General features: G+C 40.0%; 1 protein-coding gene across 7 annotated transcripts in view; it reads left to right on the forward strand.

Annotated features, from left to right (window-relative positions):
- Positions 1–25,283, forward strand: part of LOC127580360 (non-muscle caldesmon-like) — a 186,350-nt gene that overhangs the window by 145,079 nt on the left and 15,988 nt on the right. For 6 of the 7 annotated variants that reach the window (XM_052033708.1, XM_052033711.1, XM_052033710.1 and 3 more), the window contains 7 exons: positions 406–536; positions 3,346–3,601; positions 4,521–4,661; positions 11,444–11,487; positions 11,588–11,669; positions 13,955–14,098; positions 16,029–16,124. In XM_052033708.1, the coding sequence (XP_051889668.1) occupies positions 406–536; positions 3,346–3,601; positions 4,521–4,661; positions 11,444–11,487; positions 11,588–11,669; positions 13,955–14,098; positions 16,029–16,124 (894 nt within the window). Of the gene's footprint in view, positions 1–405; positions 537–3,345; positions 3,602–4,520; positions 4,662–11,443; positions 11,488–11,587; positions 11,670–13,954; positions 14,099–16,028; positions 16,125–24,323; positions 24,440–25,283 lie in introns of all 7 variants that reach the window. The other variant, XM_052033713.1, reaches the window with a different exon arrangement.

Raw genomic sequence — 25,283 nt, forward strand, 5'->3', positions numbered from 1 at the left:
AGTTACTCCGGCACCTCAGCCACACTGCATTTATAAACGTACATTTTTATAGCCTCCATGGAATTTATGAGCCAAATACAATGTGGTACGAATTGACCAGAGATCCTTGAAGGCTAGAACAGTTCATCAGTCAGGTGACAGTTTTCCTTTAAGGAATACTTCCTTTCTGTACAGTGATGACCGTCTTGTTACTGTATTCTTGATAAAATAACAGCACCTTTGCTCGATATCCAATCCTGCACTGCCTTTGCTGCTTGGAGGTAATTATGTCCTTGCAGTGTTCGGCAATGAATTTCAGTATTTAAGTGCCTGCACCTTTTTGAAATTGTTTCATAAACAACAATTTAACTAACTACTCATAATACTGAATACTAATTTTCCTCTGTGTTTAAACCCCACCTCCAGAAAAGCCAGGTATGGAAGGAAGAAATTGTTGAACGCACTGAGAAGAAAATAACAAAAGTAGGCTCTGAGAACGGAGAGGCACTCCATGAAGAGATTACACAGAAACTTAAAAAGACGGAAAGAGTGTCGAGGTAGGAGCAGAAGTATTGTATTCCTTTATGTCCACTTGTTGCCATCAGGATTCGAGAAGATCCACCTGAAGTTAATATTGATTGATGGTAGTGACTCACACCTTAACTCCCCTTCTACATAGGTATGATATGAAGCAGCAAACCAGAAGCCAGTCCATTACGAAATGTCCAGACTGATGTGTCATTGTAATGGAATTAAAGTAACGTCAGTAAATCTGAATGTAATATAAAACAGAATATGCTGGAAATACTCAGCAGGTCGGGCAGCAATTTAGAGAGAGAAAAACAGTTCATGTTTCAGAGTGATGACCTATCATCAGACCTCAGACACAACCTGGCCTGTTAAGTATTTCAAATGTTTTCCATTTTGTTTCCAATTTCCAGCACCAGCTGTATTTTTCTCTTGGATTGCTGTTCCAACTTACTCCATATGGATCCCAACTGAAATGTCATCCTTCCCATTTCGGATCTGCCCAAGATCAGTGAAATCTTCAAGATAAACAGTGTTTGTCAAATCATCGTTCACATCCTGGGGCTTACACATAATGCCATGCATTGGCACCTGCCTGTTCTTGACCTCCCTCCCCAACAGACTAGACTCTACCTCAAAGCTGTCCTGGCCTTTAGTTCCACTTCATCTTTCACTGTATTTGGTGTTTCAACAAAAGACTTTCTTCCTTACTTTCAGGTGCCGAGCATTGCAGACTCCAATAAGTCTTGAGTTTGAGCTCTCTCCTAGTTCCTTCTCCTCTTTCACCTTCCTCTGACCTCATCTCCCCCAACCCTTACCTTTTTCCATATTCTCACTATCCCTTCTCCCCTTCCCCTCTCCCCTTCCCCTCTCAAATCCCAAATGATCAGTCCTCAGGACTAAGTGACACTTCATCCCTTTATAACCCCACCTCAATGATGCAATGCTGAGCTCTTCTTGTTTCCTCTATAGGCTAATTTCTTTGGCTAGGAGTTTTCATCCCCCATAGTGGATTCTTTCTCCCACCTTTAGAATTCCCCATCCACCTGTAACTTCATTCTCCTTCTTGCTCTACTACAACTATCCATTAACTCCATTTGTTCACCTAACTTACCCCTCCTCTGAACTACAAGCTCTGAGTACTTTAGAGCAGGTATCAGTAGAGTTAGCTGAGTGCAAAGCTGTCTGTTATTTCGGCAGAGCCTTTTGGTGGTTACCTTGAGTGCATCGATCTGCTCCCCAGGTTGCACGATGATTGACGTCTACCCCTGCCAGTGCCATCACTGGAATAGCAGTTGTGCCAGTCTTCCAACTGGCTCACCCGAAGCAGTTCAATGATTTGCAGCAGCGACTGCAGCCATGCACTGCTGCCTTAGGAGGCCCAGCCATGATGTGTCTTCTCACAGGTTCGTTCACAGTTGCCCGGGCAGCTACTGACGGGGTCATTATGCCTATCTGTGGAAAAGGTCGCAAATCGTACTGGTTAAGCACATGAAGTCCTATAAAACAAACACTGATGAGAATCTTCCCCCAGTGGCCTCAAGCAAACTGACACAGGCCCTAGTGCAGCAACATTTTATAATTTGGAGCTCATTTTCATGCCCAAATCAACTCCTGAGTTTCTAAAGGGTGGCAAATAACATGTATGGTATGGATCTATTAATGTTCATATCAGTACATTGAAGAGTTCATGCTAAATTGGACAAATTTTAAAGCAATTACTATTTGAGGGACACTTTGTATATAATGCTAAATGTATCTAACTCTCAGCTGTGCCAGCTTATTCTAAATGAATGACAGCATAAATGAGTGGATTGAGTACATAGATCACATAATTGGAAGTGTATTAACTATCCTTGCTGGAAATCAGTTTTATCATGGTGTCATCTGTGCCTCACTCATTCCTCTGTGTCAGAAGATGGTGGGTTCCAGTTTCACTCAAGAGATCTGGGCATATAGTGAACTCTGTTGCACTATTTGGCAGTATCGCATGGTTACATAGAGTATTGAATGGGAGAGCAGACTCGAGGGCTCCAGTCAGCCCTTGAGTCTATTCCCCATTCAATAAGATCACTACTGATCCATTCTTGGCCTCAATAACATGTTCCTGCACTCTCCCCGTATCCTTTGATTCCCTGTAGCTTGAATATTCTGGTTGGAGATGATTCTTTTAAACCAAAGGTTTAGAAATTTCAGAACCAGCATGCTCCAAGCACATTGTTTAGTGAACATCCTTTCTCTGCAGGAGTATTTATGTTTAACTGCACAGTATTTTGTTTTGCTTATCAACAGCATTAAGCATGTAAAAAGAGAAAATTAACAGCATAGCTGTGTTGTTCACGGATGAACCAGTCTTTCTTTCTGGTTGAAATTTGCTGCTTGTCCAAAAATGGCAATCGCAGTATAGATTTTCTGAAAACAAACATTAGCCGTAACGGAGGAGAAAGGTGTCCAGAGTGAACCCACACTCCTGGGCATCCATTCCCTCTAACTAAGTGGTTTCTTGTATTTGAATGTGTTAACGCATTTAGTGGGAGCAGGACTCAGTCTGGGCCAGTGCATTGTATAATTTGCCATTGCTTTCCTCTGTCTCACAGTTAATGGGTCTGTCTAGATTGTGTTACCAACAATGAAGACGGGCTGTATGAACTCAGGTGTTAGGCAGGGCAACCTCCAAATTTCAATCATCTGGAAAGCACCTGATCCCCCCCAAGATGATGTTAAAGAGGGTGCATTGCCCCATAAAGTCGGAATACTTGAAAACAGTCAATGGAGAAGGAGTCCAGCTTGTGGCCTTATAACATCCTGCTCTTTTTCCTTTTGGTGGGGGGAGTGCAGCCACTCAGATTCCAAGGCGGCCCAAGAGGCAGAAGAAGCCGCAGCCAAACTGGAGGCGGAGAGGAAGCTGGAAGAACTGAGGCGACGTCAGGATGAGAAAGAGAGCGAGGAGTTTGAGAAGATGAAGCAGAAACAGCAGGAAGCTGCGGTTGAGCTGGAGGAGCTGAAGAAAAAGCGAGAAGGGCGCAGGAAGGTACGAGAAGAGGAAGAGCAGAAGCGGCAACAGGACGAGGCTGAGAGAAAGGCGAGGGAAGAGGTAAGGATCAAATCAAAGAAAGGGCTGAGGTGGAGGGTGGGAGGAGGCTCCTGTGCATATCCCGGCTGCCCTTCACCACTGGACTCTATGTAACCCACTGGAAACTTGCTCATGGATCCTGCTGTGGCCAGGACTTGGCGCAGATTCTGTGGGGCCATTTACTTCACTGGTGATGCTACAGATGTGAGAGTGAAATGTTAGAATCAAAGAGTCAAATAACACAGAGAGAGGCCCTTCAGCCCACCATATCTATGCCAACCATCAAGTATCCATCTACATTAATCCTATTTTCCAGCACTTAACCCATAATTGTTAAATTATTTGCTTGTTTTGACTTTTTTTATTTAAAGATGCCTTTATGTGTTATGGGTGATTTCATATTTTTACCACGCTTTTCAAAAAGATATGTTTATTTCATTTTTTAAAGTTTTAAATGTTTTTGCATGACATGGAAATTCAGCAGCATAAAGCAATTGATAATTTTGACAGCTGGCAGGGTGCAAGGGGGGAGCATAGTGGGGGAGATCTATGGAGGGGGGTAAGCAGTGCTCTGGGGGAGATTCAGAGCTATGGGTGGGGCAGGCCTTTGCCTTTTACCAATAGTTTCCAGAGGGATTCATAGGTAGAGCTTGTTTTAGTCCATTGTGTGTTCTACGCATCACGTGGGGCCTAATCGCTGGACTTTAGGACAGTGTTGGCCAACAAGATCAGGCAAAAGGATCCAGACAGGAAAGTTTGGGCCAAAGAGGAATGCAAGTGATCAAAAATCTAGACCCTAATGAGTTTAATATTCCAAGCGAGGTTTGAACCGACAACTCTCCAGCTCTGACGTGAGAGTGCTAACACCTGATGGCAGTTTATGTGGGTGAAATGCCCAAGAATCTTTGAAGGTAATTTTAACCTCTGGTCTTGCTTTAAGGAGGAGAAGAGAAAGCTGAAGGAAGAGATTGAGAGACGAAGGGCTGAGGCAGCAGAGAAACGGCAGAAGCCAGAAGATGCTGAGACAGCCAATGATAATGAGCCCTTCAAATGTGTGAACCCTCGCGGTTCCTCCCTAAAAGTATGTACTCAGCGAGCTGTATGATTCCTACCCTGCGTACTGAAATGTGCAACTAAAAGGCATTTGACTTTCATTTAAAAACATTAATTGTATTTCACAAATAATATCTTGGAGATTTTCAGGAAACCATACAGTGAGGTATTTTTGTGGGTGGTCTGAATTGCCTCACTAGCGGGAAGGGAAATCAAATAATATCTCTGATCTATCATCCTGTTGAGATTAGATGCCCTTAACATCTCTTATATGTCTGTCCATCTTTCATTGCACAAGGGCAGTATCTGATCAATGAACCTGGCATCTTCCAAGATGAGGGCTCCAAACAGATGAACATTTACTCGTGATGCTGGGTGTATACTAGAGGCTCTGGAATGGGGATGGGCGATTGGATTTACTCCAAAGTCCTCAGAAACTTGATAATGTTTGTCGATTACCAGGGTCAAATGCAGGAGGTTCTTAGGTGTGTTCATACTACTATTTTGCCAAAGATGAAGTGTGTTCAGATACAAAAAGGTCTTGTTGATAATTCCTTGACTGTTTTGTCCCTTCACCTCTTTCACTGGAAGTTTTATGTCTTTGTGCTCTCCATTTCCAAGGGCATTCACCCCCTGTTGCCTCAGCTTGGTGATGTGAGGCTTGCAGGCACATACACAAGCCATATGAGGACACAGGCTGGGACTGTCCTCTCCTAAGATGTCCATACTTGCATCCAGTTTCAACAAGGCTCATCCAATATCCATTGGGAGCCTGGATTAAGGATGATTATCCCTTTCCCAATCCAATGGCATGAGACAAATTGCAGCAGGCCATTACAATGGCTTTTCATTGACAGTGAAATATTTTGAAATGTCATAAGCTCATGAAGGGCATTATACCAATGCAAGTCTTTCTTTTCAACTGTGATTCCCTTGTGCCAGCTACCTTGTCTAATCAAGGTTTAAACTAAAGTCATTGGTGGAAAAGTTTCTTTGACATCAAGAGATTCAGATCTGCTTTCCAATTTATAGCAATCTGAGATTCCCTTTGTTAAAGACACAGAAGTTTGACAATAATTAAAACATAGTAATTTGAATGATTTTGCCTCAAAAGTTAATTATTGAAATTCACTTCTGCTGCAGGGGATCTCATCTAAAAAAGAGAGATATGCACCTGCCACAATCTCAGGACATTACACCCAATTAACCACTTTCTGATACATGGTTATTGTGTAATACAGAGAAAAGAAGCAGTCAGTTTGTGCAGAACTACCTTCCACAAACAGCGATGTAATCATGACCAAGTACCAGGCTGGAAATTCTTGTGCACTTGCAAACACACGCTAAAGTAGTACCATGCAGTGAACCCTTTCCATTTTTGTGAAGAGCTGGAGGGGATTGATGTCCCCATGCATACAATATGCAATATTTTGTGCTCATGGGTGTTTTGTGAATCTGCACAATTGCACAGAACTTGGGCAATATAACGTGTCTAAGTTTGTTGCAGTTTCACACTCGGGTGGCAAGGTGAGCTGTAAGATGGACATAGAGACTGCAGAAGAATAGGGACAGGTTACGCTAGTGGGAAGATGGCAGATAGTGGGGAAACACATGAGGTTATGGGAAGAACAGAAAAACAGGATACTTGTTTAAACAGTGCAAAATTTGTTGCTGCTTTGGTGGATTTTGATATGCTAGTTTGTGAAATGCAGCATGGCAACATTCAGGCACATCAAACAATTAAGGAGACACTGGTATACTGGCTTGCATTGCAAGGGAGTGGAATACAAAATAATTAGCAGTAATTGGGCAAAGCTTTGGTGAGGTTTCTTTTGAAATATTGCATGTAAGTTTCATCTCTGCACCTCATGAAGGATAAACCTGCTTTGGATCAGTCCATTGCAGATTCAATAGATTGATCCCTGGGATGTGGGGTTTGTCCTACAAATGATCCAATAATTTAGGTCTATTGTCTCTGGAGTTTCAAAGACTTGAGAGCTGATCTCATTGAAAAATCCGGGATTCTTAGATGGATTGACAGGGAAGATACTGAGAGGATGTTTCCTCAGACTAGGGAGCCCAGAACCATGGGATAGTTTTAGGGTAAGAGACTGAGCTTAGGAAGAATGTCTTTATGTAGATCTTTTATACCTTAAGGATTTTCTACCTCAGTTGATTGTGGATGCTCAGTAGTTGAGTATATTGAAGGTTGGGATCAATAGATTTTTGGCACCAAAAGAATCAGAGGATTTGGGGATTGGGTCAGAATTCTGATGAGATGCAAGATCTGGGGCAATTCACTCTGAGAAGACAAAGATAAGTTTGTCTAAATTCTTATTTCCATTAGCAGGTGATCTTTTATTAAAACTGGGCATTTTTACCAGAAAAAAAAGATGTTGAAGGATGTGGCATTTTTCACACAGAGCATTATTAGAGTATGGAATATCTTAGTATTAATTTTTATCAAGGCAGAGATTAGAGAGCTGATTCCTGAAGTGTATTATGTGGCCTTTATAACATGCTTTATGAGAAGTAAAAAAAGGTAAGTGGATATAGAAAAAATGTATTGAACTGTAAATATTGTGAATAGCTCCAATAATATTTCCAAAATCCTGAAAGTTAAGCATCAATTGTTTATATGCCTGTACCTTTCTGTAATCTGTTTCAGATCTGCCACTATATGTGCATCCTATTTACCGTATGTGTCTGCCTATATGATGTGAAATAATTCTTTTGCTGAGTTGTTGTGTGCTTCTTTATTTGGTTAATACTGTTCACCACTGATTGATGTAAACATTCCAAAAGAAAGATTGTTTCATGAATTCAACACTCGACTGAACTAGTTCTTTGCATTGAATGCATGTTGGGAATTGTATCCCAATTAACCCTTTTATAATGACATCAGAATTTATACCCAGTTGAAAACTTATTCCTTCATCCAGTTGATCAGGGAACTTTAGATTTTTTCTGACATTTTTTGAAAACAATTAAGATCCGATAGAGAATGTCCTAAAAATGTCACAACCATTCCACCTCATAATTGTTCAGAATATGACAGACACTATTTGAAAGTGACTGTAAGATAAACACTCTTTCTCCCTTTCTATCTTTCTTTCTCCCTCTTTCACACTTACATACATATAAACAAAAAAAAACACACAGTGAAAGAATCTGTCTATGTCAGCGGACTGCTTTCATCTATACTGTCACAATGTTGTGTCCCTTTTATACATCATTCTCTATACCCAAATGTTAAACAGACCCCATTATGTCTGTCATGTAAGATAACAGACTTAAGACAAAGAAAGGCACATGAAAGGATTGAAACTTTTATCTGTGTAGTTTATTATAGAAAAAGGAGAACTCTAAATTCATCACGTCATGCAACTTCTAACTGAAGATTATGTCAGCGGCATATTGTGTAGTAATTCAGCTATTTGTATTCCCAATTACTGTGAATAATTAGATTTTCAATACATTTTGCAGAGGGAATCAAATGCAGAGGGAAGACAATGAACATCTTGGTCCAGTCCTATTTTGAGTTCTGATTTATGGCCTTGTCTTAAATTTAGAAAATGTGTGGCAAACATTAAGATGGACATAAAGCAAACGTGGTGTATCCTCAGTCACACTCAGTGCCTCTTGAGGCACTGTTCAGAGCTGAGCTGATTTTCACACCAGTGGCGCCATCTCCAGGCGTCCAGCAGAATAACACCTTCTTGTAAAATGCATCTGAGCGTGATGTGCACTTATAGTTTAGGAAGTACATTCACTAACCCTGAACCCCCGGCAGAGAGATGCATTTGAAAGGACTATGCATTAAGATGTGTGTTGATGCCCCACTACCTCAGCAAACTGGGTTCAATCCTGGCATTAGCTGCTGTCTGTATGGAGTCTGCATGTTCTCCCTGTGACTGCGTGCGTTTCCTCCAGGTGCTCCGGTTTCCTCCCATATCCCAAAAAGATGCTGTTAGGTTAATTGCCCCTAACATGGGTGGGTAGCAGAAGAATCAGGGGGAGTTGATGGACGCAGAGAGAGAATAAATTACAGGGAAATGGGTGGGGGAGAGGGACTGAAGGGAATGCTCTGAGAGCAGGCATAGACCAAATAGCCCCCTTCTGTTCTGTGAGAACAAATGTAAAAGCATCATAGCAGATATTCACTGACCTTTCCTAATAGTTCTTTGAACTTAACATTGAGAACCATTGGATTAGTTAAGAGAACATGACAAAAGAACATAGGAAATAGGAGCAGGAGCAGGAACAGTCAGCCACTCGAGCCTGCTCTGACTTTCAAAAAGAAGATAGCTGATCTAATCTTGGCCTCAACCCCACTTTCTTGCTCTCTCCCCAATGCCCCTTAACTCTCTAGTAGTTTGAATGTCTGTCAATTTCATATATTCAGCTCAGCTGTCTAGGATAGAGACCCCCCCCAAAGAGTCATAACCCTCTGAGAAAAGAAATTTCTCCTCAACTCCACCTGAAATGGGTGACTCTGCCTCCAGTGCTAGAAACTTCCTCTCAGCATCCACCCTGTCAATCTCCCTCAGGATCCTATGTTTCAATGAGATCACCCCTCGCCCTAATATACTCCGATGAGTATAGGCTCAACATTTCTTCATACGTCAAACCCTGATTCCCAGGAATCAGCCAAGTGAACTTTCTCTGTGCAGTCTCTGTGCAAGCACATCCTTAAATATGGAAACCAAAACTGTGCACAGTACACCAGGTGCATCTCCCCAGTGCCCTGTAAGGTTGCATCAAAACGTCTCTACTTTTACACTTCATACCCATTGCAATGTTCCTGCTTGTTCTACCTGCTGGCTAACCTTTTGTGATTCACGTACAAGGAGCCCCAGGTCCCTTTGTTTCACAACATATTGAAGACTCAATCCATTTAAGGAATAATTTTCCTATTCATTCATGCTTCCAAAGTGAATAACCTTACATTTTTCCCACATTATACCCCATCAGTCAATTTCTTGTCCAATCATTTAACCGATCCTAAACCCCTTTGCAGGTTCTTTATGCATGCCTCACAACTCGATAACCCACCTATTTTTCACCAGCAAATCGCCAGTACCCTCAGACCCTTCATCTAAGTCTTCATTATACATTACAAATAGTTGAATTCCCACTGAGTGTCAATCCAAAAATGACCCATTTATCTTGACTCTGTATTCTGACAGTTAGCCACTTCTCCATTGAAGCAATTTATAATCCCCAAATGTGTGCTGTCTTGTGCAGTTACCTTTTATGTTGCACCTTTCTGAAGATCCAAATTCACTCTTCTTATTGGTTTCCCTTTATCCACACTATATGTCACAGCCTCAAAGAACTCCAGTAAATTTGTCAATTGTGATCTCCCTTCCATAAAACCATGTTGACTTTGCTTGATTGTCTTATGATTTTCTATATGTACTGCTCTTACCTCCTTAATAGTGGATGCCAGCAATTCTCAATGACAAATGTCTGGCTAACTGATCTATAGTTTCCGGCCTTCTGTCACTTTCCTTTCTTGAATAATGGTGTTACATTGTGGTTTTCTAGTCCTCTGGAACATCTCCAGAATCTAGGGAATTTCGGTACATTACATACAATGCATCCACTATATCTGCAGCCAGTTCCTAAGATGTAAGATATTGAAACACAATAAACAAGCAGATCCAAGATCATTAGATATTCCGTCCTTTTCTCTCTGGGGTGCAAGTAACCTCAGAGATCACAACTGCATGATAATTGTAGTGTTCTAGCACTGCAAGCTGCAGTGACAAACAAGCAAGGCCATAATGGAATTCATGAAAAAATCTTTTGTTTAAATGACCTCTCTAAAACAAAACATTCCTCTCAACCATCACACGAATTCATGTAATATTAGAGAAAATCAAATTCACTAGTGGACACATTTCTGCAAAGACATGGGCATCTCTCTGACTTTGAGTTGTAATCTGAAATTGTGTTTGGTGAGAGGCTGAAAAACAGAGATTTCTTTATTGGGGTAAGTTTGTTCATTTGGTTCTGGTGGGGCAGAATTTCCCTTAGCATCAGAGGGAAAAAAGCAATGAAGGTGGGCTGATTAACAGTGGGGAGTTATACTTGATCCTAGCATGAGACAAGTACAGAATGACAGTACCATAATGGCTTTCCCCATGTCCCCTTCCAGTTTAGCTCCTTTGTGGCAATCTGTGAATAGTGAAGTTATTCTATTGGAATTGAGTAGTCAGAGTGTAATTCAAGAGCCTTGTGATTTCATGGGTATTGCAATTAATAGAAAAACATTCCATCGGAGAAAATACCGCACCAGGTACACCAAGCTGTGAAACTTTGCTCAGTCTGCATTTTTGCCTTTTCAGTGTGGCAACAGCAGATAGCTAATCTACTATTTTATGATGTATTTTAGTTTGTGACCTTGAAAGTGAAAGGCAGTTAAATTATATTTTATGGAAATTGGCAAAAATGTTTCATTACTCTAAAAGTATTTTAAAGCTGAGGAAACTGTTTATTAATCGTGCTCCTAATTATCCCAGGGTCCATCACAGTGCTGAAGTTTTCTATTTTTGGTGATTTGAGGGAGGTACGTTGTACACCCTGTGCACTGTATTATTGGAAAGATTCCCCAAACACCTTGACACAATGTGGATATGGAAATTTTAAGCACACAATTCCTGTTTTTGATTTGATTTCTTGCTGAATCTGAGCAGGTGTGAGTTTGTTATGGTTTATGCAGTGCCTTTTGCCTGTGAATTATTTCCCAGTTGTTCTGTTTTACAATTGACTATGTTAAACTATTTTTCTTTATTTTAATTTCAGATTGGTGAAAGGGCAGACTTTTTGAATAAGTCAGCGAAAAAGAGGTGAAACCTTTATCAACTCCCTTTTAACAGTGTATATACTTTTCAATGACTTGCTTGTTACTTGGGACGAATGTCACTAGCAACCTAATTGTATTTGCAGCACAACCACCAAGGTTACGCGCCCCCTACTGGGTGTCTCCAAGATTGACAGTAAATTGGAGCAGTACACCAGTGCAATTGAGGTGAGTGTTAAGCACAGTTATCTGATATTATTACCAATTTTCCTTAACCAGAAATTGTGGGATTTGAAAAAAAAATTAAACATTCAGGAGAATTTCTCAAGGCAGCATCAAAATTTAAACTTTTCAGTTGTTGAAATATTAGTAGATATTTAAATAAAGCAAATGCATTGTTATTATAGCAATAAATAAGTTTGTAATGTCTTTGCTTTCACAATTGCATATCCTGAGATAATTTCCCCCCCACTAGGGGGATCCCTTTGACAAGAATATTAATAAGTATAAACATATATATATGCACCCTTAACAAATTGCCCTTCAATGGATTGTAAGATCAAGTAAAATAAAGTTATGTTTTTCTTGTCATAAATGAGGACAATACAAAAACACAGGCAATTCCTAAGGATTCTTATAATGGCAGAATCCAACTTAAAGGTTGAAAAGCAAAAATTATTCAATTTTTAAAACTAAATCTCTTAAAACTTTAAAAATACTTCAAAACAATTGAAACAAGCTAAATTAATACAAAAAAATAAGTTATTTTAAGCAAAGTTGGTACTTCAAAGCCACTCCTCTCATTCAAAAAGGTGGGGTGACTATTCCTACATCTGTTCAAATCTGATGCACTTTCAGTCAATCGTTCCTCTCTTGTAATTGCTGGGGAATGCAGTCAGTTCGTACTTTATTCATATGTCGGGGTCTAGTTATTCCTGGCAATGCCAGTGCTTATTGCCTATCACTAAATGCCTTGAGCTACCTTGAAGCACCATGTTCCTTGTGGTGAAGGGAAAGGGTTACACAGTGTTGGGTTGGGAGTTCCAAGACTTAAGATCCAGTGATAGTAGAAGAACAGTCATATATTTCCGAGTGGGTAGGCACGGTGGTGCAGCAGGTATTATTGCTTCCTCACAGCTCCACAACCTGGGTTCAATTCTGACCCTCAGTGCTGTCTGGAGTTTGTGCATTCTCCCTGTGACCATGTGGGTTTCCCTGAATGTTCCAGTTTCCTTCCAGGTCTCAAAGACCTGCTGAAGAGTGGACCAGTTGGTTACTGTATTGTCCCTAGTGTAGCTGGGAGACAGAAGGATCAGGGGAAGCTGATGGGCTTTTGAGAGAAAATGGGGTACAGGAAAATACGTGGGGGAATGGGATTGCTCTGAAGAACCAGCATAGATTCCGTGGGCTGAATGGGCATCTTCTATGTTGAAAGAAAATATGACTTGGAGTGTGACTTGGAGAGGACTCTGCAGGTAGTGGTGTTCCAATTCCCCTGTTGCTCTTTGACCACCTTGGTGGTAGAAGGCACAAATTGGAAGTGCAATGGTAGAGTACAGTTGGGGAATCACCAGTGAAGCTGAACTGGAGTCATCATGAACCACTGTAACTTGCCAACTGCAGAGTATCAAGGAAACATTCCCAGAATTATAAGATAAGATATCTTTATTAGTCACATGTACATCGAAACACATGCGTAGAGTGTTCTGGGGGCAGCCAGAAAGTGTCGCCGCGCTTCCGGCGCCAACATAGCATGCCCACAACTTCCTAACCCGTACGTCTTTGGAATGTGGGAGGAAACCAGAGCACCTGGAGGAAACCCACACAGACACAGGGAGAATGTACAAACTCCTTACAGACAGCAGCCGGAATCAAACCCGGGTCGCTGGCGCTGTAATAGTGTCCCGCTAACTGCTATACTACCATGCCCCTCAAGTTCCTATCTTCATGAATACATCAGTTAACAGGAAATTGGTGATACAAAATAACACTCCATTGTTTTCATTAAATAATTATAGGAACAGCATTATCTTGGATAATGACTTTCAGAATGATTTTACTGTCAGCACTTCTGACAACTCGGAAAGGAATGTTGTAAAATCATATATTGGCAGTGAATGCCACAAGCTAGGCTGGGAAGCTGTTATTGCAATAAAATCCATAATATAAATCAGCTGAGCTGATGAAAAGCACAGCTTTAGCAGTTTGTCCACATTACCCAAACCCTGAGATTAGGCTGTGGTCCACAGTTTAATCTCTGGCATTAAAATCAGTAGCTTTGGAGCATTGTGCCCAAGAGTATATTAACCTCACTTGCACTAAGTGCTCAGTCATTACCAGGATTTGTTTTTGAATTGATTGCAAGGAAATCCCTCACGAATTTGTGAGTGTTTTTATCAGTTCTGAAGTTGACAATGTTCTGCCCACTGAAATTGTGTTTTGATGCTGCTGCTTTTATATTTGCATAGTCATTTTGCTTTGAGAGGATTCTGACTACTTTTGTCTCCTTGTAGGTTGCCAAAACAACCAAAGGAGGCAAATCTTCAGCTTCAGATCTCCCACTGACAGCTGAAGGGGTGCGGAACATAAAGAGCATGTGGGAAACTGGTGATGTGTATAGTTCTACTTCCCCATCTAATAAGGGTACACCCAACAAGGTAAGGTATTTCCTTCAGGTCTTCCTGCCTACATAAGATCACACTGAAATAGGATATAGGTAGGTCAACAGCATGACACTAAATCAAGTCAGTGTGCTGACACTAGCATAAAACTGCTCACAGGTTTACTGCACTGCTATTTTTGTTCTTGATATGATCTTTGTCCTTTGTTTTTTAACTCTTTATCCCATGGATATGTTTTGACACTCAGTTTTCTACATGAGGAGAGCAGACTTGTACTTCAAGGATGCTCTGATGTTCTTCTTTACCTTTTTGACAAAGCCAATTTAATTAAAATTTCCTTTGGGTTGAATAAAATTTCCACTGCTTTACAATTGGTAATAGTCAAAAATTTAAAGATATAATTCTACCCATTTTCATTATTAATCATGATGATAAATTGGTCCCAAACATAGGTGTAATAATGAATCAAAAGATGGCAAAGCTGTTTGGTGTTGTAAATACCTCTGGGTTAAAGAGTTAAACATTCAAAATATGCTTGATGTCACAGCATCATTCTTCATAAAAAGTCTTTTCATTGTATTGGGCAGAATAGATGTTTATTCTAATTGAACCAAAAAGATTTGCCCACTGCTGTGAAATAGAGAAAATCCAAAAATGCCTCCACCACAACTAAAAAAGAATTACCTTGGTTTGACATTGCTTGAAATACCCAGGGGTTAACCCTGAACTGTTGACCACAATTTATAACCCCCTCATGGTGTCCGAGTTAGTAAGCACACATAAGAAACACTTTAAATACCTGTGAAATTTCTTAACAGGAGCCTTTGATATGCGAGATATATTAACAGAAGCCATGAAACCTTTCACCACAGGAACTTTATCCCAGCAGGCTAAGTAAGAGTACATACATTTAGGATGGAAAGGTAAATTGTTTATAGCTATCAAATCTGATCTATAGATGAATCTTTTTTTTTAAGATTCACTTGATTTTTAACAGAGAGCAAGAAAAGTTTATTCTTGCAAAACAAATTTAACAAGAGTCAATAAAATGCAACAGTATAGATCACAGAATGATGACTCATAGAGGAAATTGATAAAATAATCCCACTCCGTTTTTTTCTCTGTGCCTTCTCACGTTCCCCCTACCTTTTCAAATATTTATCTAGTTCCATTTTGAAAATGACTATAAAATCTGCTGCCCATCAAGCAGTGCACTTGAGATGATATGTACATATTAAATTTGAGATTGGAACAAGCAAGTACTCTAGTTTAAAGTATTAAAGTGAAATTGTTTCAGGATGGTTCCTAAAATATTATATGCCATGCCTTTGATGACAGCAATTCAATGCATAAGAAATTGTTTTTGCATTTTAACTCTGATTCTTTTGCAAATTACCTTAAGCAGCTTACAGTGCTGCTGCAAATATATTTAAATACTGGGGAATACCTGCTGAGGTGGCTTTCCATTCTCAAGGGCCAGAGTTGTGTGTAATATGTTCACGTATTTTCAAGATGCTTTACCAGGCTTCTTTCAGACTTATTTTGGTCTAACCAACAGATGGTTCAGACTAGGTAACAGTGTTAGGAACTGAGATCCTACATCAATTATACTTTGGATTGTTTCAAAGGAACAGACATATAACATTCTGGAACCACCCCAAGAAATTTCACATTAATAATTTAAATAATCTCAAATCTTTTTTTATTATTAAATACTTAGCAACAGCACCCCTTAAGTGATGTACGATATACAAGGATTTTTTTGTTTGAAAAGGAAATTTATCATGTTCACATTTCAATCCTTAACGTGTTCGGAATCTTAATTACAGAGAACATTTCAGGAAAACCGCTTTGGTTAAATTATTTTTTTGACTGTATGTTGTGGTGGCAAGCTTTCAAATCTGACTGGAACTTGCATGCAATCACAAAGAGCTTCACAGGATTCTGTTTGTGGCTGTCCTTGTAGGAAGTAGCAGGCCTGAAAGTTGGCGTTGCCGGTCGCATCAACCAGTGGCTCACCAAAACTCCTGAAACAAACAAATCACCTGCATCTAAACCCTCAGTAAGTTGCCCACCTCTTCCCTGCCTTTCTAGTATCTCGGGGCAACCCTGCTAGAGATGATTCTGGAGCATTCATGTTGAACTAGGCAGCTCAACTTGCAGAAGTGGTTTGTGCTGAACTTCACACCCAGGTTTCTCCCAGAGACTTAATGATTCTAAGGTCTGAGCCAAATTGTGTGGTCAGAGATAACTGCCCGGAGCAGAGGTGCATGATGTGATTAGAGATTCTGGTAAGTCTGTCTGCCAGGAGTGAACATCAACAACATGTTTGCAAATGTGCATGGGTGTACAATTCCACCCTAATTAATTGAGAAAGGTAGCATGAATTGGCTGAGTTAGGAAAATGGGAGGGAGAGAAAAGTGGAGAAACTTTTAACTCTTAAATTCAATGTCTGATAGATGGCTTTACCTTAATGAAACTGCAAAACAATCAAAGTTTGCATTAGTTGAAGAAATTTTTAAAAAGGCGAATGTCTACAGCATGGAATGCCAGTTACTAAGACACTCTACAGCACTATACGTTTTTTCAAAATGTTCAACTAGATATGAAACAGAAATTTATATTGAAGGATGCAATTTATAATGACATCCATGTTGCTTTTGCTGCATTGGAAGTTAGATGCATATTGCTACCCTTTTCTCCATAATTGAGACCACATTTTGGGAATAAGATGTAATTTTGTTCTTAGTTGAATGTTTCATTTGCACTTTACCAGTACTGCTTTCATTGGAGTATTAAAGGATGGTATCAACTGTGCCTGACAGTCAGAAGATTGTGAGTTTGTTCCACTTTTGAAGTTTGACCAGAAAGATCTAGGCTGACATTTCATTGCAGTATTGAGAGAATTCCAGAAATCTGATTGTATTGTTCTGATATTACTTTCAATTCTATGCTTTTGAAAATGGACGTTCTCACAGACAAAAGTAAAAGCTTTCATTGCAGATCATGTTGCTCTGAAAATTTGACTGGCTTGATGTCTGCTTTATTTTCTAATGTGATTTGGTTCCTTTCTATGATGTCATTCCCTATACAACACACCCTAGGAAACAGTACTGAGGTTGGGAGGGGTTTGGGAACTGTAACCTGAAGGAAATGAAGATTGGTTTTGCTCGGCACCATGATACCCTAACCCAAACCCTAACCTAGAGACAGGAGCTGCAGAAACCGTGTGGATTAAATTTTCCCGGTACTGCACCTGCTTAAAGTGCCAGAAATTCTTAGCAGGTCAGGTGGAATCTGTGGGGAGAGAATCACTTGGTATTTCAGGTCCATGACTTTTCAGTAGAACTGTAAAATGTTAAGAAATAAATGAGATGTAAGAACAGGTGGACGAGAGGAAAGTAAAAGGAAAGGCCTGTGATGTGGTGCTTAACGTATAGGTTTGTGAGAGAGCATCTGAAGTAGCAGTGCAATTATTAGTGTTGGAAAAGATTTTTATTCAGTGTTTTCAAAATATCAGCATGTGAAAATGACACACATGGTTACTACTAAAAAAAAGTAGATTGGGTTCATAAAAAATTATCTGACCTAAAATCAACACCAGCATCAAACCAAAAATAACAACAATGCATTTCTGACCTCTTTTTCTTCCCTACGATTGCACTATTTCACAAGGCGTCTGCTGTATTAGCTAAACCCATTGGTCAATGGCACAGAATTTTTCACACGGACCAAATCCTAGCTCCAAAGCTGAAGTACAACAGCAAAATCCTTTTTGCCACATAAAAGAAACGTAAGATACACGAAATGGAGGAGGAGAGGGAAGAACAAAAGGGAAGGTGTGTAATGGGTGGGAGGTGGGAGGCAGGAAGATGGAGCAAGGCAAGACAAATGGAGATGGTAACAACAAAAGATGGGTCTGGAGGAGATGTGAATAGGAGAAGCAGAATCATTATCTGAAGATGCTTGGACTAGACATTGATACCACAATATCTTAATGTGCCAGTTGAAAAATGAGCTGCTGTTCCTCAAACTTCCATTGAACTTCATTGGACTGATATAGGAGGCCAAGGACAGAGAGGTCAGAAGTGAGTTGGATGGAGAATCAAAGGGAAAGAGATACACTTACACATGGAACAGAGGTATCTTACATGGAGGCTGAACAATGTACTCGTGATCTCCCCAGTGTAGACAAGACAACATAAGCAGCAAAATATAATGAGTTGGAAGTGGAAACACCAATGATTGTTTCAATGCAAAGAATGCCTGAGACTCTGCTCAGCAGGAAGTGAAGAGGTAAAAGAGCAGGAGTTTCCAAGGGAAGGGGAGAGAATGTTGTTTGTGAATAAAACATGAACCAAAAGTTGGGAATGCTGAAATGGGTGGGGAGGAGAAGGTGTGTTTGGGGATGGCACTGCATTGGAGGTTCATGAAATGGTGGAAGAAAATCCTGAGAGGTGTCAGGTCAGGGCAAGAGGAACCATATCATAGGTTCGGGGTAGGTTGGAGCTGCTGAGGCTAGGGCTCAGTTGAAAAATTCAAAATTAAGATTGATAGATTTTTTTTATAGGCAAGCGTATTAAGCGTTATGGGACTAAGGCAAATAGATGGAATTAAGATACAATGCAGCCATGATCTAATGGAATGGCTGAACAGTATAAAGGGCCTGAACTGCTTGAATGTGTTCATTTGTACAGTTAAATTGGAGACGTTAAAGAAATTGACCTTAATGTGCACTAAATTTCATGGAGTCCTGATCTCAATTATTGACAGTTAGAATGAAAGGAGTTATCTTGTCAAAGTTTCAGAAGTTTCAATGTCGAGTTTAATGTCAGATGCACAAGTACATGTATGCACAAGTGTGATGAAAAACTTACTTGCAGCAGCATCACAGGCACATAGCATCAGATACACAACATTCACAAGAAAACATAAGTTAAGCATAAATTTTGCACAATTATACAAGAAAGAACACAATTAGAACAAAAAAAAAGTCCACTGCAGTGCAAAATGGTCAAAGTGGTCATAGTGTTGCTATACTGAGGTAGGGATTAGGGTTGTGCCGGTTGGTTCAAGAACTGATAGGTTGAAGGGAAGTAGCTGTTCTTGAACCTGATGGTGTGGGACTTCAGGCTTCTGTACCTCCTGCCTGATGGTACCTGCAAGAAGATGGCATGGCCCAGATGGTGGGGATCTTTGATGATAGATGTTGCCTTCTTGAGGCAGCACCTCATGTCGCTTCTAGTGGTGAAGGATCTGGACTCACGGATTAATGTTGATAAGGCTTGACCATGTATTTCTGAAAGGCTCCAAGTGCAAATCACTAAGATACTGGTTTATAATCTTTCAAAGGCAAGTCGGCAGATCAAAGCAGATGGTCAGTGCTCAGCTAAAGGGGTTTCAAAGCAAAATATTTGATTCTCTTACATATTCACCACAAGAAATGTTCTCCATATTTCTTATTCATATTCAGTAATATTTTTCAAAAGACAGACTGTACATTGACCAATTAACTAGCAACTTCTAAAATGTAAGCCTACTCTATAGCATTCATATGGCATTTGTCTGCCTTTGATCTCGGCCTCGTCATTATCTGTGCTTGGGACAGTAACAAGAGTAATATATAGAGAAGGATGCAGCAAGACTACAATACAAAGGAGTTTGCTGTTGCACTTCAGTTTTGAAGCTAAGGTTTGGTCTGTGTCAAAAATTCAGTGCCATTGACCAATGGGGTATACTGAAAGAGCAACACCTTGTGAAATTGTGCAATTGTAGGTAGGAAAAAGAGGTCAGAAGTGCTTTGTTGTTATTTTTGGTTTGACCACTGTGCTGATTTTAGGACAGACCAAATGTTATGAATCTAATGAACTATTTTTTTTAGAGTAACCATGTGTTTCATTTTCGCAACACACACAAAGTGCTGGAGGACCTCAGCAGGTCAGGCAGCATCTATGGAGGGAAATAAACATTTGACGCTTTGGGTCGAGACCCTGCTTCCCCACTGTTTCATTTTCACATTCTGGTATTTTGAAGGCATTGAATAAAAAACTTATAATACCAATAATGGCATTGCTACTTCAGATACCCTCTAACGTTAAGCACCACATCATTGAAATAATAATTGTTTGCCCATGTATAACATTACGTAATCTTTACTGCATTGAAACTAGCCCCATATTTGTACTGCATTCTAATTAACTCATCCCACTCTGTCCCATCAGCTTGTGTTTCCTTGTCCCTTAAGGCAGCGTCGTGCTCCCTCCACAGAAGTGCCAGCAATATCTGCTTTAACCCCTCACATTCTCACCATTCAATCTGAGAAATTCCTCCAAGATCTTTATTTGACCTTTCAGTTGCTGGTCCAGTCGTCATACCATAAGTTGACTGTAGCACCATCTAACTTCTCATAGAAATAACAGTAGGCCAGACAGCCCCTCAAGTATGGTCAATGGCACTGAATTTTTGACACAGACCAAATCCAAGCTCCAAAACTGAAGTACAACAGCAAATTCCTTTGTTTTGCCACATCCATTCTCTGCACATGTTCTACCATATGCAGAGAACACAGCTGAATCTTTACCTGAACTTCATTAACTTAGTGCTTCTAACTCACAGGCTATCAGTTTTACCTTCGATTTAAGACATAACTTGTGTATTCCATCTTACTAACCTTTGCAACCATTTCCAAGGCATATGCACTTGCAAATCTCTGTGGCAGCACTACCACCTCATGAGATTTGCCCCATACTGTGCGGGACTTACAAACTTAGTAAGATTGGTTCTGTGTACTGGCAAGCATTTAGGACAATGACAAGTTATGATGTAAATGGTCCATGAGAGAGTTAAATCATTGTGGTAAGATTATGGTTACCAGCAAACACTTCTGGAATCCCATCCATGTCAAGGGTTGTTGAAAATACAATGTCTAAAAGAGTGCAAAATGAAATGATTTTGATTTATTTTTCTATGGATTCAACAGTGATCATTACATTCTATGTGCACATTAGATATTAATCTTTGCAGTATTTTCCTTCTTTCACTTGGATAATTCCTAGTTTTATAAGAGTCAGGGGAGCTGCAGTTTTAGTCAAAATTGATTGGTTGAGCTGGAAAAATCTTCATTTGAGAACACACAACAACACAGTTGTGATGTCCTCATCAGGTCAGCGCATAGCATCGGTGAAGGACGTTAGGAATGAATGATAGCTTAGAGTTGGAGGAACAGTTTTCAGACATGATATAGGACTAGAGGACTCTAAGGAATAGGGAACCTAGAAATTCATCTCCAATCAGTAGCTCTAGATGTGCTATATTGTTGCATTTGCACATACTCTGTCCTGAAATTCAGTTCGTTTAAAGTTGATGGAATGGATTTCAGAGACAGAGTACAATGCATTGATGCAACTATATGGTACATTTAATGTGACTGAACAGGGATAATTTGTTAGGTAAGTGAAGGGTGAGTCCAGGGAGGAATCTGAACAGGGAGTCCAGGGAGAATTGAGGTGAATGAGACCCAAGAGCCAAGAACAGGAGAGGTGGTTGGGAGGGACTTGGATGAGTTAATGGAGAATGGAAGGTCCACAAAGAGAGAATTGGATTGATCGAGTCTAAAGGTAACATGGAAAAGGATTTCAGCAGCAGTTGTGCTGGGGCAAAGCTGGAGCAGGATGCTGTGGTGGAATTGGAGGTAGGCAGTTCAAGAGACAAAGTGGACTGGCTCTTCTTGGTATCAGATACAACACCAAGGCTGCAAAGTATTTGCTTCAACCCTGCTGAGAACAGAGTCTGAGGTTGGACAATGTGACTTTGGCAAGGAGTGAATATGACTTCCAATATTTTGTTGGATGAACTTGCTGCTTATCTTGCCAAAGCATGAGACAAATCAGAGAAAGCAGCATGGTTGAAAGAGGTGATGGTAACATAGAACTGAATTTACTCAGCATATATATTGAACTTAATGTGTGTTTAGCTGCTGCTAGCATGGGGTGGGATATGTAATAAAAGTATACGGGGTACCAGAACCATTGTAGGTGTTTCTCTCACTGTGATTGGATAGATAAGAATGGAGCTCGGATCACATAGTCCTATCCAGGTGAATGACAGTGGAGAGGTACAGAATGCAAATGTGGTGAACAATCACATCAAACAAAGCAGATAGGTTGAGAAGCATAAGGAGGCAAGATTTGTCCCAGTAACAGCAACACAAGGGTCATTTTACCAAGTGTACTACAGACAGAGAGATATCATCCAGCCAAATCATTTCACAATAATAGATCTACTGATTTCCATAAGACCATAAGAAATAGGAGCAGAATTAGGCCATTCAGCCCATCGAGCCTGCTCCACCATTCGATCATGGCTGATTTATTTGTCCCTCTCAACCCCATTCTCCTGCCTTCTCCCCATAACCTTTGACATCCTTACTAATTAAGAACATTCCTTCCTGTTCCTACATTACGGAACTGCCTGACATTGCTCCTTAATACCTGATATAAACTGGAAACATAATTGATCTCCCCAGTTTATTTACCTTAACATTACATCCTTAAAGATTACATGAAAACCAGCCTACCCTCCATGGACTCTTGTCTACACCTCTCACTGCCTCGGCAAAGCAGCCAACATAATCAAATCATAATGAAATGATCTGCATGGACGGCACGCAAAACATGTTTTTCACTGTACCTTGGTACATGTGACAATATTAAACCAATTTACAATTTTTGTCATGATGAAAAGGGTAACTATTTCATTCCTTTCCATGGTCAGTACATTGTGTCTGTGATATCTGTTGGTTCTCTGCTGCCTGGTTTCATTCATTAGAAATTGCAGCTTTTTGATACAAATTAATGCTGAAGCCCTTTAAACACCAGTCAGTAAAGAGTTGTGGTTCAATGTAGTATTGTAGTAATGGGCTGAGCCATTTGGGTGATTCAGACTGAAGTATGTGAAGTATATGAAGACTGAAGTATGAGGTATGTTCTGGACTTGTGTGCCTGCATTGTGAGTCAGATTCAGGGGGCCAAAGCTATCAAACCTACCAGGTTCGACACACTGTTGGGTCAATGGGGTGTCTGAAACACAGATCTAGGAGACAGGGGAAGATAAGTTAGTTTTTGAAATTATTTTATTTTGCTTTAATGTTTTTCATTATCTTAATTTTTGTGTTTTTAATTAACTTTCTATTTGTCTAATTGTTTACTTGAATTGTAAGGGCCTTAAATGTCTCTGGATATCAGAGATGTTTAATGACTGCTTAAATTACTGGCAGTCATGACAGAAGCTTTGCTTGCTGCCCAGGGCTTCCAAGAGTACTGTTTCCATACTTCACCATCTACAGCCTAGTTAGCCAGACCTTGGCCACTGGACTTGATGGTGGAAAGTGCCAGTGCAGACAGTCATTGCACGTGGCCAAGTAATCACTGCTACTTGGAGACTGGCTGGCAATTCTGGGCAGCAGGCGTTATCCACTGTCATCTGACCCAATACATTTTTGTTACACTGGGGGAAACCAAAGTCCCAAACCATTAAACATGACAGGGATGAGATAGGTTGCTGTTGAGTGAGTAAAGGGCTAGATTGAAGTTTGCCTACATTCTTATTAACATTATGTTACAGCAGGTGGAGGTGATTAACGGATGTGAGAAACAGTTTTTCAGAGTAAGACCAGAGGACCTAAAGTTTCATTCACAGCATCAACTGAGACTCTAACCTTCACTGGTTCAGATCACTGTTTTTCTATTGGTGGAAGCAAAGCTCCACTTGCAGGGGAAAATGGGTATTATTTCTGCCCTGCAGACGTGCATCATTATTAGACAGATAAAAAGCACTCGTCAATAGTCACAAGCTCAGCTGAACTTGCCTGTGTATTTGGAGGGGGAGGTGTGATGGTAACATAGAACTGTTTACATTTAATAAAAAGAACCACGTATATTTCATGGTTTGCATAGTTTTGAACAGTAAGGCGTAAAATACAAAATAAAACTATTGGCATAATGTGCGCTCCACAGTTAGTTATTGCATTCTCCACAAGAGGGAGATGTTATACACCTTAAGATTTTGAACTGAAAGCTGCAAGGAGTTTAAAAGTTTAAATTACCACTGACCAGTTTTGCAACTTGAAGCATGTTTCCATAATTCATTTACATCAACCTTATGAGACTCTGCACTTAACTCAAAATATGTTGCACTTGTTTAAAGCATAAGAACTTTGTGTAAAGTTTATTAACCACTCGCCTTTCCTGTTTTCTTGCCCAGTTGATTCCTCCACTTCCTTTCTTTATACCTTCGTTCATTTCTTTCCGGTTTGGCATATCTTCTCCTTCTTTCTTTCTTCTACTTCCTGGTGGTCAGAGATTCTTGTCAATAATCAGGTAAATCTACATTGTTTTTTTATTGTTTATCCAGGACTACGTTTATATTGTGCAGGACGGAGTGTAATATTATTTTTGACAAGCTTGTTCAAATCAATGTATACACAAAGCATCGACTTTAGAATAACTGGATGAGATGTTGATGATGCTGGCTCTTCCCCCACCTCCTGCTGTCACATTATTTCCCAGCTGTGACATCAGAACAAAAGTTAAAAGTCCTCTGCATCAGTTATATAAATGGAATTGATTACAAGATGTACTCGTGGCACCCTTGACTATCGTTCTATCTGCCCTCAGATCTTTTATTTGAGTCTGGAACTTATATCTTCTGAAGATCTTTGCAGTAATAGATGGGATAAAATTCATTACTTCCAGTTAAGGTGCAGTGTTAAATAGAATGCAAAGGTAATTTTGTTTTTACGTCAAAAGAAAAATAAGCACATTTGGAATTCAGTGCTTTTTCCTACCTCTCTTGCTGAAGAACACAAACTGGTAAGTGCTGCCTTGTTTTTCTGGTCACATTCACATAGAACAGGAATGCCTCCACATAAAACATTTATGTCAGTCCTCCTCTGTCATGAAGATTCAGCAATCATTTAAAAAAAACAAAGATTGTGAATCACCAAAAAGTGGGCAGAAAACTTGAAGCCTACTGCTGAGTCCAGAGAACACGCTGTACTGAGAGAGAATTATCAAGGGTGAAGAAAAGCAGAGCTAAATCATTCTTTATTGATTGCTCATATTATCTCACTCAGCACTAAATTTAAACCCAGGTGCCAGAGGTGAAAGAACAGTGTTGGTAATCTGTTATCCCTGCCAATTGTCAGATTTCTTTCGAAAGAAA

The sequence above is a fragment of the Pristis pectinata genome, chromosome 19, assembly GCF_009764475.1.
Source record: "Pristis pectinata isolate sPriPec2 chromosome 19, sPriPec2.1.pri, whole genome shotgun sequence".
In the NCBI taxonomy this organism is placed as follows: Eukaryota; Metazoa; Chordata; class Chondrichthyes; order Rhinopristiformes; family Pristidae; genus Pristis; species Pristis pectinata.